At 42.8% G+C, this 20,070-nt stretch overlaps 1 protein-coding gene across 1 annotated transcript in view; it reads right to left on the bottom strand.

Moving 5' to 3' along the window:
- Positions 1-20,070, bottom strand: part of AQR (aquarius intron-binding spliceosomal factor) — a 95,875-nt gene that overhangs the window by 66,229 nt on the left and 9,576 nt on the right. Inside the window, exons 5-13 of the mRNA XM_006123267.4 lie at positions 16,754-16,874; positions 15,070-15,210; positions 11,491-11,559; positions 9,236-9,336; positions 8,388-8,464; positions 7,453-7,517; positions 4,237-4,353; positions 2,231-2,344; positions 522-625 (exon numbers count right to left, since the gene is read on the bottom strand). Of these exons, the coding sequence (XP_006123329.2) occupies positions 522-625; positions 2,231-2,344; positions 4,237-4,353; positions 7,453-7,517; positions 8,388-8,464; positions 9,236-9,336; positions 11,491-11,559; positions 15,070-15,210; positions 16,754-16,874 (909 nt within the window). The remainder of the gene's footprint in view (positions 1-521; positions 626-2,230; positions 2,345-4,236; positions 4,354-7,452; positions 7,518-8,387; positions 8,465-9,235; positions 9,337-11,490; positions 11,560-15,069; positions 15,211-16,753; positions 16,875-20,070) is intronic.

Raw genomic sequence — 20,070 nt, forward strand, 5'->3', positions numbered from 1 at the left:
TCCCGGGCTTCATTTGCAAGTGCAGTATGCCTACATTACCCTCCTAGTTCGAACTAGGAGGGTAGTGTAGACATATCCCCAGTGATTTATGTGGGCCTTTTATATAGCAATAACGAAAGGAAAACATTTTCAAAATGTCAGCTATGGTAATGTCACAAAAAATGGCAAGATGACTTGAGGGCACAAAGTTACAAAAATATTAACTTTTCTATTTTTAAAAAAAAGACTAGATTTCAAATGGATGGTGTTCCTTTCACTCCATCCAGAGATGAAACTCATTTCATCTTACCCAAATGGGGCAAGGTGTTTATGTATTCACTTCCACAAAAGGAATAAACTAAAGCACATCCAGAAAATCAGAAGCAAAACCCAAGAGTCTCAATTTCAAATGCCTTTTCCCAACCAGGAGTCAATTTGCAATGTGACACATTTTCATTACAGCATTACACATGTACACAATATACATAAAAAAGCTGGAAGACTTGAAACAGAGGAACTGAATTTCTATATTTAAGGCTTACCTAAGGGGTCCGCACAGCTTTTCCAACGAAACACGAGTATCCACTGCTGCCACACTTGAAAGAGCAAAATCGTATAGTTCTGGGAAATGCGCAAAAGCAGCTCTCTAGAAAATCCCCCCAAAAATGTAAGGAGAGGTTAAACTGACCTTTACATAGTAACCCCAACCATGTGAAACATGCATAGCGCTCTTGTGAAAAGTCCCAAAATGACCACAGATAGTCAGGACTTGGTTTATATCTCATCTAAAAGTGTTATTAGCAGTAGGTACTATCAAAATATATACTGAGTACAGGCAGTCCCCGGGTTACGTACAAGATAGGGACTGGAGGTTTGTTCTTAAGTTGAATTTGTATGTAAGTCGGAACTTTTACATATTGTACCCCAGGTGTCCCCGATTCAGCCGCTCCTGAAACTGACCAGCAGCTGACTACAGGAAGCCCGAGGCAGAGCTGCTTTACCCCGGGCTTCCTGGAATCAGCTGCTGATCAGTTTCAGCAGCAGCTGAATTGGGGACATCTGGGGTAGAGCAGCTGGGGTGCTGCCAGGTTGGTCCCCTGGCAGTGCCCCAGCTGCTCTGTCCCAAGCGTCCAGATTCAGCCGCTGTTGAAACTGACCAGCAGCGACTGAATCGGACACGCCTGGGGCAGAGCAGCTGGACTGCTGCCGGGTTGGTCTGGTAGCGCCGCTCCTCGGCGCTACTGGACCAACCTGGCAGCACTCCAGCTGCTCTGCCCCAAGTGTCCCCAAGTCAGCTGCTGCTGAAACTGACCAGCAGCTGATTCCAGAAAGCCTGGGGCAGAGCAGCTCTGCCTCGGGCTTCCTGTAGTCAGCAGCTGGTCAGTTTCAGCAGCGGCTGACTTGGGGATGCCTGGGGCAGAGCAGCTGGGGTGCTGCCGGGTTGGTACAGTAGTGCCGCACCTCGGCGCTGTGGGACCAACTCGACAGCCCCCCAGCTGCTCTACCCCAGGCGTCGGTGAGAAAAGCCTGGTCTGCTGGAGAAGGGGGGGGCGCACTAGCTGCGCCCCCGCCCCAGCAGACCAGGGAGTCGCGGAGCGGCTTTTCTCGCCGCAGAGGACGCGGGCGGCAGGACCACGGCGCGTCTCAACGATCCCGCCGCCCGCGTCCTCCGCGGCGAGAAAAGCTGCTCCGCGTCTCCCTGGTCTGCTGGGGGGAAGCGCCTCCCGTGCCGCCGGAGGCAGCAACAGTGGGGGAGGCACCCCACACTACCGGGGACCCTCCCTCCCGTTCGTAACTAGGGGTCCAACTGACGTAACCAGGGGATTGCCTGTACTAATTCTGAGGAAAAGTGCCGTCTATTGTATAACCAACAACACTTCTTCCTGAACCCTGGATTTCCCACACAAGTAAGCCTTATGTAGACTTATCTTTCCTAGCTAATGAGTTGATAAGATCAAAACAGGAGGTGGTGGTGTTCTGCTGAAGTGACAATAGGCTTATTAATTGTGACTGACACTTGAGTTAGGTTACGCTCTTTAATTTGCTCATGCAGTTTGAAGTGTGTGTTATTTGGAGTTCAATATATTTCTGAGCAAAGATATGCAGAGAAAGGAACTGAAAAATTAGCACCATTCCCTTCAATACAGTAGGAAAAACAAGCTGTTTCCTTTTATAAAGACCAGAATCACCACCTTACTTGCAAATTATATTTTAAAAAAGATATTAAAAGTGAAACCCATTTTTTGCATACCTGTAAAGAAGTAATTCTATCATAGTGAATTGTAGTCATCTCATTTTCTGTCAAAGCGTTCCCAGTCTGGTCATTAATTTCAAAACCAGTGTAGAATTTAAGCATGTCTAAAAGCTGAAACAAGATACATGCACATTAGTAGTATATGAAAATGGGATTCACAACTGCCATATAAAACATGCACAAAGAAAAATGGAAATCAACATCTCAACTTCAGGCTTTGTTGATCAGGTTTTTAATCAAGAAAATTCTCTAAGAAGCTGCCAAAAGTTAACATAGAGACTAATAATAGGGAATTTAGTCTAATAGCCATGAAATAAAGTTTCAGAGACCATCATAATAATAAATAACTTCAAGTATATAAAGTGAAGTTCTAATGTCTGCAATAAATGCATAACGACTTAAAAAGATAAACGAAAAACTTAGTCACCTGTCAATGAAGTGAGGAGGTACCATAATCTGGTAGGATATGCTTCAAGAGAGGCACAATGAAAAAAGCAGAAGTACTGTAATTTTTAAATGCTGCACTAAGATCTTAACCACCCATTTAGTAAAGAAAATTAAATTAGATTAAAATAAGCATGGACTTCTTGAAACCACTGGCACACTGCATAGATGCAGAAGCCTGATTCATGAACTGTAATGCTATATGCTAACAGATTACTAGTTAGCCTGTTTTGATCACAGAAGGCACCTTTCTTTAAAAAGAATGCAAACTCTATATTGCATATCTAGGGGCAAAGCTCCTCCTATCAACAGAGAAGCTATATCTGGATACATCCGGGTGCAATCCTAATAAAAAGGAAAATATCAAAGTTCACTCCCTTATGAATGGTTCAGAACAATTGCTACAAAAACTGGTCCTCAAAACAAATCAAGAGGACTAAACCCTTTCTAGCTTTGACAGGCCTCCACACAGAGGCAGACCTGAGCAGAAAAAAGGTCAAATCATTCTGGTTACCAAGTTCCTTTTTCAATTCAAGTTGGACTTGATTTTAATAGCTGCTATAGTATTGCATTTAGAAATGTTCTTTTTCCCAGCTTTCAAAGGGTGTAAAACATTAACAATTACCAATTTGTGAAATATTAACACCATTCATCTGAAAAAGCGGGTTGTGCCCACGAAAGCTCAGGATACCATCTACATGTTTTATTAGTCTTTAAGGTGCTCCTAGACTACTTGTTGATTTTTAAGTTTTTGCAAAGATTTTGTCGGAACACAGAAAGAAAAGGAAGGTAAGTACTTGGAATAATGTGATTTTAATGTCAAATTTAATAGGATGTTCATGAAACCCAGTCAGTTTTGGAATTCACTCCCCAACTATCAGGAATCAGCAGGCTGAATCTTAAGCCAGCGGCAGCAGCTTGCTAGCTTCTCCATGTTCATACCCACCACTGTGCCTGCTGTTCTGCCCATCTTAAAACCCTCCCTGCCTGCTCAGTCCAATTTCTGACCTGACACCCTTAGCTCCTGCTGCTGATTACGGACGTCAGTTCAACTCTTGTCTCTGGAACCCAGTTTCTCCCTTCCAGTTTTACCCATGGCTTTGGCTCCTGCTGCTAGGCCAGAATTGCCCTCATCCTAGTCAGCTGACACCAATCCATTGTCTAAAATGATATATACACCATTCACTTCCTATAGCTTCTGGGAAGGGCTGAAAAAAAATCTGAGGTCAAATAGACGGAAAGATTTAAGCTACTGACTTCTGTTATATCTGTGATAGGACACACTGCTAGGTGAATGTTGGGTATACAATTTTAAAAGCTGCTCAAACAGAGAGACAAGGCTACAAGTACACACATACGTAGGTAATGAAAAAGTAATGTTGTGAGGATTTAAAATATATTTATGCATAGCACTTACTTAATAGTAATCCAATTTTTTAGTTTATTTCCACTCAAAACGTGTCACAAAGTAACCATTTTCAGCAAAGAACACCACACTAGAAGATGCAGTAAATATTTTGAGCTGCTTCAGAGCTTTCTTCAGAAGCATCAAAACTCACCTGGCAGAAGAGATGACCCTCCTTCTCCCTTTTAGCAAGGTTAGACAAGTAGCAATGAACAACAAGGTGGGAGTCATCTAATACAGTATTAAACCAGCGCCTTGTGGGAAGCAGGGCCTAGAATGAATAATTTTGCATTATTAATAGTCTTAGCATATATGGTTTCGAAACCCATGGCTTTCCATATATATCTTCCTATTTTTAGATGGCGGGTCAGGATTTAGTGCTGCATAAATAGCTAATAATGGTTATTTACATAAAAGAATCCTCCCAAAGACATCTATCTGAGAATGCAATTCATCTGTGCTAACTCCCATTCAAATGAGTAGAATGAATGCAATCTATATGCAACTATATTTAAGCCTTTTTAAACTTTCGTGACATATGGGAAGGAAGGAAATAACTTCATCCCCACTACTGAAAAACAGATATAAAATATTGCAGCTGTTTAACAGCATATCTTATGTAACAGTTGAGGACAAGAAATCAAGAAAACCATACTCAATTGAAAATACAGATAGAATTTAAACAGTCAGAATGTAGTCTCCACCACTAAGTAATGGGAACGGAGTGAGGGGAAGGGGGAAGAGAGGAAACAGTATCTCACTGCAGTCAGTAATAACTCATAGGCACTAACTCTACAGAGTTTAATGATAATGAAGTAACTAAAATAAACCCACTATTCATGAACTAACAGAGACATGAAACTTGTCAGTACAATAGACTTCTGATAATCTGGCACCCTTGGGACCCAGGGGTTGCTGGATTATTGGATATGCCAGAGTATTGGGAGGTACTCCGGCAGGGTGCTGTGACGGGTCTGCCGGGACCCACACTGCATGGGGGGGGCCTGGCAGGGAACGGAGCAGCGAGGGGCAAACCCTCCGCTGTGTTGCGGGGAGGTGGTGGAAGCCCCACGCAGCTGGCTTGCAAGTGGGGAAACCTAGCCGCCGGCTTGCAAGCGACAGCAGTGGCGAGGGGGCAAGACACAGGCAGCTCTCCACGGCCGCCGCTTACAAGCTGGCGGCTGGGTTTTCCCACTTGCAAGCCAACTGTGCGGGGCTTCCACCGCCTCCCCGTAACACAGCGGAGAGTTCACCCCTCGCCGTGCCGTTCCCTGCCAACACCCTCCCCCCGGGTCTTAAACAGCTGCCTGCCTCATGCCCCCTCTCCTCTGCCGCTTGCAAGCCAGCGGCTGGGCAGCTCCAATTGTCCGGCTGGCTGGAGCACTTTCGGGTTCCAGTTGGTGCCGGACTATCGGGAGTGCCAGACCACTGGATGCCGAACAATTGGAGTTTTACTGTACAACTAAAAATTTAAGAAACGTACAGGCTTCCTAGACACTTACTTCCTGTGTAACCCCAAGAGCAGGCAGGATTGAGGGGCTGCAGCCACAGAAGGTACATCCAGTGCTTCCTTCCCTGGATACAGCCCTACACATCTGCCTGCAGTAGGTCCTATCTTCCATAGTTCTCAAAAAAGTGACATGCTGTTGCCAATATCCTAATCCCATTAAGTCAATAATGGGCTGGTTCCCAGAAAAATACTGTTAGTAACCAGAATTTGTTAACACCAGTGTAACTATTTAGCAGCATGTACTGTGTCCCAGAAATATCAATATGCTTTCCTACTACAGGTTGGACCTCCCTGGTCCAGCATCCTCTGGACCCGATAGGTCCCAAATGAGGGAATTTGCTGGACAATGGGAGGTCCCTGGACATCAGCTCTTCAGCCCACTGCCCTTCCCCACTGCTGGTTCCTTTGGGTCAGCCAGGCTGCCTGATGGCCAGCTCCACCCCCAGCTCCGCTACTTACTGGGTGGGACGTGGCCAGCCACACTGCTTCTACCAGGCTGCCATGGCCATGGCAGGTTTCCCCTCTTGGGATGCCACCATCCGAACAGCGGCAGATCTGCTGCAGCTGCCCAGAATATTATGACCCTGCTGCTGCCTGGGCAGACGCGGTCCGAGCCAGGCTTTCCCTCCTGGGCAGCCATGGTCCCAGCTCCGCTGCCAGGCCGCAGGCAGCCCAGATAGCGCTCCACCACCACCCAGGCTGTATTGGCACAACCACTGCCTTGGCTGCTGCAGCCCCACTGCCACCAGACTCACAGGGCTCCCAGCTGCTGGCCCTCCTGCTCTGGGGTTCTCTCTTCCAGGAGCATCCGTGGTCATGCCAGACCACAGATGTTGCCAGAAAGAGTCCTGGTTAAGTGAGGTTCAACCTGTATGATTAGTGAAGGAAACTAAGCCAATTGTAATCTCATCTCAAAGATTCTCTGACAATGCAGTATTTTTCTCTTCCTGTCAAGCTTGCCACGAACATAGCAAATATTGAGGTCAAGTCAATCAACTATAAAATTTCCATTGACTTCAGTAGTACCGAAATTTCACCCCATGACTATTCTTTACTCATACCTAGAAGGACAAGCAAATAGCTCCTTCTAATGCCATGACCACTGAAGTTTAATGAAATCATCATTCAATCAAGGTGTCAACAGATGCAGTCATTACCTATCCAAAAACTCATTGGTTGCACACATCAATTGCAGGCTGAAGTTTCTAAATCAATGCTTGCAAACTTCACACTGGTTTTCAAGTCCTGTTAGACAGCATTTCACACAGGTTTTTTTTTTTTTTTTTTTTCAATTAAGAAATTGTGGGTAACTAGAAAATGACTTTAAAAACCTGTGCTCTTGGAACTGCTTTGGGCAATCCAAAAGGTTTAAAATTGGTCAATTGTACATTAACAGCACAATTCTTCTAATGGATCCAAATCTTTGAACATTCTCATTTTCCAGAATTATTGCCTCTGCTCCAAACAATGTCTAATTGTTCTGAGCAGTTTAAGTTCTGGACTTGCCCACACTGAATTTGTCCCTCTTACAGTCAGCAATGGTCAGTTTGCTGTGCAGCTGCCATGGGGCAAACCTTTAACTATAGGCAGGCAAAGCCACTGTTTGTAATCTTGAAGTTTATCCCATTTTAAACAGTCAGTATACTTCACAGGTGCAAATCATGGATTATTACGTAAAGAGGTCTAGTTTGGCAGATCTGTGTCAGTGCACCAAATAACACTCACTACAGTTTTTACAGCCAGATTTCGTCATAAAACATGAGAGAATTTTCTCCAAACATGGAGAACGAACCCATTTCCATCTGGAGTAGTTTGTGTACAGTTAGAAGTAAACAAGCAGTATAATTACAATTATCTTACCTCTAAATCTATCATGAGTTCGATGAATCTTTCGCAATAATGAACTTTGTCCATGGAAACAGGACCTAGGCACAGAAAACAAAAAATCCCTGCAATTTATCATGTATTTCCCAACATAATTTTCTCACCACACCTCAAAAATTAAAAGTGTATCACATTTAGACACAAGCTAAAAAGCTGAAGCTCCCACAGGAGCATGGCCGTTAGCCAATAACATTAATATTTTTGGGCCATATCTTTACTACAGGGAAAATTGACACTACTGAAATTGACCTTCTGGAGGTCGATTTAGCAGGTCTATTAAAGACCCACTAAATCGAACTCAAAGACCCTCCCTCTCCCTTAGCACTGGTAATCCTGCTCCTTGCAAGGAGGGAAGGAAGAGTCAGACTTCTGCTGTGGAGACCACATGGAAATTATGTAGCTGGTGTTGCATATCTTAATTTGACTTTCTCTTTTAGTGTAGACTTGGCCTTAGAGAGATATGATGGATGTGCTAACATCTTTATTACCTCGCTCACCCTCTTTCATCTAATGTCTGGGAACCAATGTGGCTACATTTCTTAGCATTTAATCTGTATTAGCTTAATACAGTGGTCCCCAACCTTTTGGGGCTGCCAGGCGCCCGGGGGCAGGGCTGCTCTCACGCCACGCATGTGCCACACGCCCGGAGGCGGGGCCGCCCATGCACTGCACACCCGGGGCCGGCATCGCGCATGTGCTGCGCACCCAGGACAAGGGCTGCCCATGCACCAGGGGTCGGTACCAGCATGCGCCGCGCGCCAGGGGTGGGGCTGGCCCACATCATTCGGCAGGCACACATAAATGCCCCGTGCTTGTTCAGCACCCTAAGAGCTTCCAATGACTCCTTCAAAAAAATATATATATATACACACACACACGCGCGCGCACACACACACACACACACACGTTACCTAAAGGGGGTATTGATTTTAGTACACCGATAAATTTCTGGATTAGCTGTGAAAGAAATCTTCTCTCTCGATATGCCCTAAAATCAAACATAAGATCAAACTATTAATATTTCATAAATGCAGACTGAAAATATATTACCCTCATTATTAGCACAAGAGGTTCTAAATGAAATGCAGTTTATAGCCTGTGTAAGTTTCTTTTACTGGAACTGTTTAAAAATGATAATTTTTAAATAGCAACTGTCAAGCCAAGATTTTTTTTGTCAACAATCATTTTTTGGTGTCTTACCTGTTAGCACAGCCAACATTTGTACCTTTACTGCAAAGAAGTGACTCATCGATTACCACTTAACCACTGAGTCAAATCAGGTAATTATTGATTTATCACAGATGCCTGTTTCATCTTACTCATCAACACACAGCAGAATGCATTTTGAAGAGTTAATATTGTGGTGTAAGATACATTTCCTCAAAACAAACCATTAATTGTAAGCAATAAATACTTCATCTATAAAGTCTGGAAAAGAGGAAACATTTATACATCAACTCTATGGAATGTTAAATGTTCTTTTTTGGCTTTTATCAGGTTTTTTTAAGATCTAGTTCAACTGTTGATTAATTGGTGATGACTCAATAAATAATCCCTATTAAGTATTTTACATAGGATAATCTGCTGGAATACTGTTCTACAATGCTGTACCCAGAAACAACTTCAGCTATGATGCTGATTTCTGAAACTCAGACCTATTCAGTTCTAACAAATGTGTATCAGGAATGCTAACTGGACCACTAGCAACATATTACATGCTTTGAATTTAATATGAAAAAAACCTGTTTCTATAACATACTGCATTCGTGTCTTTTCATCCATTTTCTCATCATTCTTCTTGATCAGATTCCAAAATTTTCTAAGCTTTGATGTCTTTTTCAGTTCTTGTTCCAGACGTGCCTGAAAAGGTGAAATAGTATTCAGACACCAAGAACAATTATGAACTCTCTTCTATTCTAAAGGATAAAAGTCTAGCTAGCATTTTTGGAAAGGAAAACAAAAATGTGTAGCACCATGCGCGCGTACACACACACACACACACACACACACACACACACACACACACACACACAAAATCTAAAACCAGAGCTCCAATAATGTGATCAATTTTCCCCAAATCTATTCTCAACAAGTATCCCATACAACCAAGATTATAACACTCCATGGTAGAGATACATTGCACCGATTAGCCACATCTAGACAGCCTGCTGAGAGTCTTTGGAAGAAAATCATCTTCCAATATTCATGAACTAATATAAAACATTTTTAGAAAATAATGGTAACAAAAAAAACTTGCTATCAAAACACTCCCTGAAAAACTGGTTATTTTTAATCGATTTCATCAAAAGATCTGTAGCAGTGAAGTCCACAGAATCTTTTTGGTTTAGGAATGAATAACCAGAAGCAATGTCTTGTTTAATGAATTTCCTTCTTTGTGTGGGATTATTTTCAATTGTTTGTATTAAGAAAAAACAACACAGCATACTTTGTTGTATATTACCTTTCATTGTGTCTAAAAACAATTTTTTAAACCCCAAAGTAAAACAATATTTTATTTTTGGGAATGCTTAAAAAATAGGTCATGTATAAGCCATCAGAGACTAATAATTACAAGAGACATAATGTACTAGAACGTCTTTAAAGTTAAGCTGTGCATGAATCAACTCTAAGAAGAGAAGCAGACAAGAACATAAAAGTGAATTAATGATCATACTATCATTAGCCATAATAATTAGAAATAACTCATTTTGACAGCCCCAAAAGATTTTAGTTAATACTGAATTTATCTCAGAAGACGAGATTGTTACATATCAATTCATTCAACACATTAATTTAACTGAAAAACATTATGATTGCAAAGTCAACACTGTCAGCATTCAAAAGTTAAGAAATGCCATAAATAAGGTTTCCCCTGTGAATAAATAGTATCTGATCAGACAACCATAATTCATACACAAGAAGGGAATCAAATTAAAATTTTATGGGCCACCTTCAGACATTTCCTAACTTCTGAATTGCTCACTTTTCAATTACATAAAGGGTGCTTGTGCATTAAATTTCTTAGGCTTTAAACAAAAATGCGAACTGTAAAGAGAAATTTCATCATGTGGAAGCTCATTAATTCCAACATGGACCCAGAGCACAGAATAGTACCACTTAGGTTGTCACTGTCTGTATGAACCATCCACTGCAGAAAGACTGGGTACACACTTTGCCAGTGTGTTTCAGGGCTACTTGCTGGCAGCAGGGGAATACTGAGATTCAGTAATCCTGGGTTCTAAGGACAGTGTATCTAGTACATTATGCTTATTGACCTTTCTGCCTCCAGCCTCCATCCAGCCCCCTGAAGCCTGACCCTTTCCGCTCCAACCCTTCCAGTTTGTCCTTATCCCGCAGCGCCGTCCCTCACCCCCCTGCTCGGCGCCAGGCAGCACCCCAGCTGCTCTGCTCCGCACCGCTTCCCCAAGTCCACTGCTGCCGCTGCTGAAACTGACAAGCGGTGGACTTGGGGAAGCTGCAGAGCAGAGCAGCTGGGGTGCTGCCGGGTTGGTCCTGCAGAGCTCCTTACCCCCGTTCGGTGATAACTACTTCACTCTGGGGGGGGGTGGGAAGCCCACTCCCCTCCGGGAAACTCTCAGTGGCAGCGCAGGGCTTACAAAACGGCAGAGGGTTCGCCCCTCGCCATGCCGTTCCCCGGCCAGCCATGTGGGTCCCAGCAGACCCGTCACAGCCCCCTGTCGGAGTACCTCTCAATACTCCAGCATATCCGATAGTCCGGGACCACCTAGGTCCCAAAGGTGCCAGATTATCAGAAGTCTACTGTATTAGGAAACCTTAATTGCAATAATTGCTACTCCTACAACCTAGAAGACTGAGGTTTGCAAGAAGATGTTGTAGGTCAAGTAAAAAGGAAGAGTTTTAGCAAAAATGAAGATGTTCCTTTTGGAAAGTACTGCATATGATTTTAAAATACATGTCTTCTATTGTAACTTGTGCACTCTTGTAAGGTTGTTTTGCCCCCACCCCCTTTTTTTAATTAAATAAAATACTTACAGGCTGTAGGCCCATCCACATTGGCAGGGAGATGAGCTGCTGCACCTGACCCCTGATCAAATCCACTTCCTGTTACAAGGAATTAAACAGAGATAGCAACTTAGAACATTTAAGATCTGTTTACAGAAATATTATCTTGCAAGCATAATCCTATCTAACATCTTTATGTCCATAGATACTATGGGCTCTACCCTTCACATAAAAAAAAATATACACATACTATTCTAGATTAAGAAGATTTCACCAGGCCTAGACAAAATACCCTCTGCAGGCCAGATCCAGCCTGCCAAGCCACCAGATCTGGCCCATAGATGCAGCGCAGAATCTCAGACAGATTCCATGCATGACCTCTGCACACTGCTGAAAGAAGCTAGTTATGCACATATCTTGTCAATGTAAACCTGTTTCTATTACTATTTCTCTTAACCATTTTCTACAATTCCTTTTGATCACTACTAGGAATGTTAGATAGTGTGTAACTGAATAGTTGTGTAACCGCATCACATTTTAGCAATAATACGACTATTCAGCATAATAGCTGGCAGCCAATGCACTCCTGACCCCACTCCTGGGGAACCCATATCCACCCTATTCTGTTGCCTCTCTATCAGAGGCAGCAGCATGGGTGGCAGTTGGAAGCTGGTCCACGAGTTGAGCCAATTTAAAAACTGGGGGAGCAGACAGCACTGCAAAGTTGGTGCTGGGGGGAACTGGCTTTTAAGCCAGCTCCTCCTAGCACCAGCTCTTGCCTGCCCTCCTCCCACTGTCTCTGTAGGAGGCAGCAAGGGGGAAGGGAGCAGGCGGGTCCACAGAGTCGGCACACACGAAGAGCCAGCTTGAAAGCCAACTTCCTATGTATATCGACTCCCACCTGCCCCTCATCACCCTTCATGTTCTCTCTCAGAGACGGCAGTGTGGAGGCTGGGGGGCAAGCAGATCTGGTGCTTGTGGGGAGCCGGCTTTTAAGCCAGGTCCCCACAGGCACCGGCTCCTGCTCCCTCCACTTGCGGCCTCTGATACAGAGGCAGCAGGAGGAGAAGTGTGTTCAGTCGACAAGATTAGCTGATAAGCCCAGGCTTACCGGTTAATTAAGTAGTCATCTATGAGTTGACATCTCTAATCATTACAGCCACTTCTTAGATCCTGTGTTAATTATACTGTAACTTCTTTGGGAGACAAAGTATATTTTGCTGTATTTCTACAGCACCTCTAGCAATACATGTAGGCTTGGAATGATTTCATATTTCATCAGTAAAAGTTTATTTTGCTAAATTCACATCACCCACTCAAAGTAATTTCCACAATAACTGAAATTTACAAATAGACAAAATAAGAAAAATGCTACTGACTATTTTGTATATTCTGACTTGTGAACAATTTGTGTTTTAATATCCAAGCCGCATTCTATAGTTTTATACCATGTGTGCTAGAAACTAAACACATACTTTTGTGGTTACTATTTAAAGCCAACTATTAGTGCTGCAATACTATAATAAAAAACCTCTTTTCTCTGTTTCATCAAAACACCATTTACCCAGAAGTTTTCCAACCAGTTCTTAAAAAGACACAAATATAAAAGTACATTTCCCAATAAAATATACAGTTTTAAATAAAACTGAACTTAAGATTCAGCTTAATAGTCTTCTGCCCTTTTAAGTCTTATTTAGTATTCATTCCATTTATTTCAGCAATAAGTGCCCCCCCTCAACTTTGAGAAAAGACACTGTATCCCCTTGCATGCCTGCCCCTACAGCAGAACAGTCAGTAGTTTGCAGGAGAGAGAAGAAAATAGAAGAGTATACAAGGACCACACAGCAATTACCATAGCATTCCCTGTTGCACCCAACTCCCAAAACAGGAATTTCAATGTATGTCCTATTTAACGGACCCACCAATTACAGTAAAACTCCGATGGTCTGGTATCTGATGGTCCCGCACTCCTGATGGTCCGGCACCATCAGGAACCCGGAAGTGCTCCGGGCAGCCGGACCATGGGAGCTGCTCTGCCTCCAGCTTCTGCAATTCAACCGCTGCTAAAACTGACCAGCGGCTGAATCGGAGAAGCCGGGGGTAGAGCAGCTGGAGTGCTGCTGGGTAGGTCGCGTAGCGCTGCCCCTCGGGGCTGCGGGGCCAACCCGGCAGCACCCCAGCTGTCCCCGATTCAGCCGCTGCTGAAAATGACCAGCAGCTGACTCCAGGAAGCCTGAGGCAGAGCTGCTCTGTCCCGGCTTCCTGGAATCAGCTGCTGGTCAGTTTCAGCAGCAGCTGTCTTGGGTACACCTGGGACAGAGCAGCTGGGGTGCTGCCAAGTTGATCCCGCAGCCCCGAGGTGCGGCGCTGCTGGGACCAACCCGGCAGCACTCCAGCTGCTCTGCCCCAGGAGTCCCCGATTCAGCCGCTGCTGGTCAGTTTCAGCAGCGGCTGAATCAGGGATGCCTGGGGCAGAGCCGGACTATCGGAAGGGGGGGCTATGAGGGGTCTGGGGTGGAATCCCCCCCACCCCACCCCAGACCCCTCATAGCCCCCCCTTCCGATAGTCCGACATATTTGATAATCCAGCACCCCCTGGGTCCTAAAGGTGCTGGATTATCAGAAGTTTACTGTAAATCATAGCATCATAGACTACTAGGACTGGAAGGGACCTCAAGAGGTCATCGAGTCCAGTACCCTGCCCTCATGGCAGGACCAAATACTGTCTAGACCATCCCTGATAGACATTTATCTAACCTACTCTTAAGTATCTCCAGAGATAGAGATTCCACAACCTCCCTGAGCAAATTATTCCAGCGTTTGACTACCCTGAGTTAAGAACTTTTTCCTAATGTCCCTTGCTGCAGTTTAAGGCCATTGCTTCTTGTTCTACCCTCAGAGGACAACATGAACACGTTTTCTCCCTCATCCTCATGACACCCTTTTAGATACCTGAAAACTGCTATCATGTCCCCCCTCAATCTTCTTTTCTAAACTAAACAAACCCAATTCTTTCAGCCTTCCTTCATAAGTCATGTTCTCTAGACCTTTAATCATTCTTGTTGCTCTTCTCTGGACCCTCTCCAATTTCTCCACATCTTTCTTGAAATGCGGTGCCCAGAACTGGACACAATACTCCAACTGAGGCCTAACCAGTGCAGAGTAGAGCGGAAGAATGACTTCTCGTGTCTTGCTCACAACACACCTGTTAATGCATCCCAGAATCATGTTTGCTTTTGTTGCAACAGCATTACACTGCTGACTCATATTCAGCTTGTGGTCCACTATCACCCCTAGATCCCTTTCTGCCGTACTCCTTCCTAGACAGTCGCTTCCCATTCTGTAGGTGAGAAACTGACTGTTCCTTCCTAAGTGGAGCACTTTGCATTTGTCTTCATTAAACTTCATCCTGTTTACCTCAGACCATTTCTCCAATTTGTCCAGATTGTTTTGAATTATGACCCTATCCTCCAGAGCAGTTGCAACCCCTCCCAGCTTGGTATCATCTGCAAACTTAATAAGCGTACTTTCTATGCCAATATCAAATAGCTCTCAACTGCAACAATACAGGCATATGAAAAATATTCCAACATGTTCAGTACAACTTACCAAACTGTTGAAACAGTGATCAAGGAAGAGCAGGAGAACTGTCTGTTCATGTAGTGACAGTTCACTGTCACTCTCATCTAATGATGCTTCCAATATACATTTGAAAAAGAAAGGAAAGTGTTCTGGCTTCTTTTTGAATGTCTAGGAATACAAGGGAAAGTTGTATTTTCAATTAGTTCCAGTCAAAACTATTTACGGTCTATTAAAAAAAAACCCACAATTTTGAACAAGGTCTCAACAAAATCCACACATGAAAAACTGTGCTGGTTCTCTGCCCTATTTTGATCAGTTTATGCTTGTCACACAAAACAAATGGAGCAGAGATTGGCCAGATGCAACTTTTCCAGAATTCCCATGCTGCGAGGGAGTTCACAGGGCAGAGCACAGGATCTGGCACAGATGGTGTGCTGGGGACAAAGTATGTCAGAACCTTGTGGGAGTGCTTCATGTTCTAGTTAGGCTCAGCTAGAAGATGTTCCTGAGGGACTATTACCAACTGGTACCAGTTAAATCGGCTCCTACGCCCATCACCACCACTGTAATCTGTGCCCAGGGCCAGGCAGTATCAGGGAAACAAGTAGATTCCGACTTTAAAAAACTGACAGCTGTGTGCTGGTCAGGGAAATGGTAGCAGTCTTGCTCTAACTCCTACCTCCATAAAGCTATAATGGGGCACTCTTATCAACAATCTCAGCAAAGAAAAGCAAATGCCCTCCAGGTTCAAGTGAATGGATAGAAAAGTGTGAAGAGGCTTGCACCTGTCATTTCTCATGATTCAGAAACTCCAGAGACTCAGGCAAACAGTTTCACTCTTCCAGGTTATTCATCCAACATGTTTCACTAACATCAAAGTAATTCCTTTCCCTTTCTCTTGTAAGATCAATACCATGGGCACTATTGAAAAGTAAACTAATACACTACTGACTACAGTACTATCGCCTATATTTAGAAAGCAGTAAGGTAAAATAAGATTAGTGTTCTGTTTAAAAAAAAAAAAACATGGTAAATGTTTACATTTAATGGTGATCACTAATTTTTAAAAAAATTTTTTAAATCAGCAAATTATATTAGGTGGGATGTATGGCTCTGCTCTAAGGTTTGCATATTATATTTTAATCTGAATTATACTGATACCTGCTTTTATTTTTTATATTATATATGTTTAAAAATAAGAGGTTTACTTTAGAAATGATATTCTGTACTAGTTAATAAGTATATTATACATAAAACATTTTCAGTTTATAAGTTACAAAAATATACTTAAGATTTAAAACAAGAAACTGACCAATAAAATAGTCATCTTACTTTCAGTGACACATTTCGACATACACAAATGTAATTTCCTCTCAGCATTTTTTCCTACTACCAGAAAATAAACCTTCACCGAATTCCGGAGAGAGGGAGTGAGAGAAAGATATCTGAAATGCAAAGGTATTACACAGCAGAACAAATGATTTCATTTCAAAGGAGAAATCCCTATGAAAAGAAATCATTTACCTATCCACTGCTTTTCTCAAAAAAGAACTTGCAAGTGTTTAAAGTGCTCTAGCAGACAACCTAGAAAATCCACCTTTTACTTTCAACATTGTAAGCTCTGCTACCTTCCATCAATTTAAATGGGCACAGTGTGAAAGCTGTAACTTGTAGATCAAAGTCAATGCCAACTGCAACTGAAATTGGTTACCTCCCATGCAGGTACGTTTTCTCTGAACTTCTCATTCACCATACAGCAGATTGACATTAAATACGCCTTACTGGACACCTCTAGAGAATAATTCATCCACAGGTAATTTTCAAGGTACTGGCTGCGAAGAGAAATAGTTCATTAGTTTCCACAACCCACCTACTCTGTCACTTATCTGGGGGGGGGGGGGGGGGAAGCATAATTATCTACAGATTTTTTTAAAATCCATCTGTACAACTTGTGAGTAGTTCTTGAAGTTACATCTAATCTAGGTCATTGCAGCAAAAACGTATTGGATGGGCACAACCTATGAAGAAAGATCAACTATCCTCAGTTGGAAGACTGTTGATTAAAGAGTTTTTATATGCCTTAGGTGCTCACAGCACCATACTGTAAGACGGACAATATTGCATGTTGATTTGCCAATAGAATAGAATAACTCAATCTCCTGCATATGATGAATGCTTCAGACATCTTCTCTAGTACTCGGATATAAATGCCAACTTTCTCTCATGACAGAATACGCTATGGCATAGCACTACACTTTATGAAAAATATTATTTATATATTTTACTTGATAACAGAAAATGATTAAGCATCAGAATAGATTATACATATAACTGCTCTACAAAGGAAACAAAATACAGGCAGTCCCCGGGTTACATGGATCCAACTTACACATCAGATCCCTACTTACAAACGGGGTGGGGCAACCCCGCACTAGCTGCTTCCTCCCAGCAGACGAGGGAGTTGCAAAGCTAGCGCCCCCACCAGCAGACCAGGGAGACGCGGAGCGGCTTTTCTCAGCAGACACCTCAGCTTGAGAATAAAGGACTGAGGGAAGTGAGGTATAGGAGAATAAAACTGAACTCTGGAGAAATGTTTGGCTAGAGTTTCCCCTACAATATGTACCAGTTCCAACTTACATACAAATTCAACTTAAGAACAAACCTATAGTCCCTATCTTGTATGTAACCCAGGGACTGCCTGTAGCGTAATTCCACATGGCAAGCAATCTAAAATAATTAACATATTAGACTGAATAAGATCCCAAAACCTAAATTGTTTGACTTTGCAACTGCAGAACCCACAAAAACTCCACGAGCCCATTTTTATTTATTTACAGCAATTCTAATTCAACAACACCTGAGCATCACACAAATATTAATGGATTTAGCCTCACATTATGCCTTGTGAAGTAGGTACCGTAAATTAGCGTATATAACCCGCACACGAGTATTACCTGCACCCATGTATAACCCACAGTTTTTCCTGACTGAATAAAAATAGTCTTACATACCCCCCCCCCCGCATGTACTGTTAATGAACAGTAATGAAGTGTTAATGAGCCGAAGCTGATGACGATGAGTAGTAAGTATGCTAGAAACCTTATCGCTGGCATATAACCCCTTTGAACCACACTATTTTACTATCCATGTATTCCTTTAGTAGTTTTAACTTGTACTGAATTTTTAAAAAGTACTTTAAACTTTTTAAACATGCCTAAGCGCAAACTCTACACATCCGATTTTAAATTGCGTGTTGTGACATATGCAAAGGACAATGGAAACCGAGCAGCAGGGAGAAAATACTCTGTGAACAAAAAGTCTGTTCGGGAGTAGAGAAAGGAAGAAGCAGAACTTGAACAATTACACCCTAGGAAAAGAGTGCGATGCGGAAAGAAAGTCAAGTGGCCAAATCTGGAAGAAAACTTGTTGAAGTGGGTTCGTACACAGAGAGAGAGCAAACGGGTGGTGTCAACAGTAGCCATACAACTCAAAGCTCGACTAACGGCTATGGAGCAGAAAATCTATTATTTTAAGGGGGGGCTCGAGAAATTGGGTGTACAAATTTATGTGGAGAAACTGTCAGTTCACGCACGGACATCTCCTGGCCAACAGCTTCCCGACAAATGGGAAAAGAAAATGGATGATTTTAAAAACTTTTGTACATAAAGAAATTCACCAGCTGGGCTTGAAACCAAGCAACATTATTTACATAGATGAGGTGCCCATGTCATTTGATATACCCCCTACTCGGTCTGTTGCGGAAACTGGAACAAAAACAGTCTGTGTACCAACCACCGGTCATGAACGCACCTGTTTTACTGTAGTGTTGGCATGCACGGCAAATGGTGATAAATTAAAACCTATAGTGATTTTTAAGAGGGTAACAATGCCTAGAGAGAAACTGCGGCTGGCATTTGTGTGGCTTGTAACAAAAAGGCCTGGATGAACACAGATGTTATGAAGATGTGGACAGACAGCTGCTTTCGTGCACAAAAACGTAGTTTTTTGAATCCAAAATCTCTGCTGGTTTTAGATTCCTTGGCCGCCCACAAAGAAACTTCAGTTCAGAAACATATAAACTTTGTGGGTGCACATATTGCCATAATTCCAGGTGGGCTGACCGGGCAAGTTGCAGCCACTTGATGTGGCTGTCAACCACCCGTTCAAGTGCTTCGTCCGAGAGGAATGGGACAATTGGATGACAAATGAGGAACAAATTCACTGCACCGTGCAACTGGAAGTTTGCAGATGGGTTTTGGCTACTTGGGACAGAATAAAACCAGCTACTACTCGCAATGGGTTCCGTAAATGTGACATTCTTCCCGATGTTGACTCTTCTCACTCTGAATCCGACTATGGCAGTGATTCAACAAACCACAGACCTCAACTGTCACTGAAGCTTACCTAGCCTTGGCTATGGATTTTATGGATGTTTTTTGTGGACCGTGACTACGATGAAAGTTTTGATGGTTCTGAAAACTCAGATGCTGAGGAGGATGCTGCTGGCGCTGATTCTAGAGATCAGAGTGAATGATCTTATGTATTTTATGACAATGCGAAGATGGCTTTTTTTTTTTAAATAGTTTTACCATATATTTATTCTATTACTAGTTGCACAGTAAAAGAATGTATTTTAATGTATTTTAACATAACTGCCTTAATTATTAAATTAAAATATGCTACTTTTATCAAATAAGAGTCAGTCTTGTCTTCCTGTACTTTCAGTAAAAAAAAAAAAAACCTGTATTTTTTTTACTGATAGCCATGGGGGTGGGGGGAGAAGGGGAGGTTTGTAAAACTTTGCATAACCTGCAGGTTATATACATTAAAACATGGTAAGTATAATTATCCTAGTTTTACAGACGGGAAACAGTCATAGAATAGTTAAGTGATTTTCCCAGGATCACAGTGGCTGAGTCCAGAATAATAATCAAACCTTCTTAGTGCCATGATTTGACCTTACTTTCTCCAACTTCCTTTCAAAGACTGCAAGCCCGCCCCCGTGGTGTGTATGACAACTGGACTCAA

The sequence above is a fragment of the Pelodiscus sinensis genome, chromosome 4 (assembly GCF_049634645.1).
Source record: "Pelodiscus sinensis isolate JC-2024 chromosome 4, ASM4963464v1, whole genome shotgun sequence".
Classification (NCBI taxonomy): Eukaryota; Metazoa; Chordata; order Testudines; family Trionychidae; genus Pelodiscus; species Pelodiscus sinensis.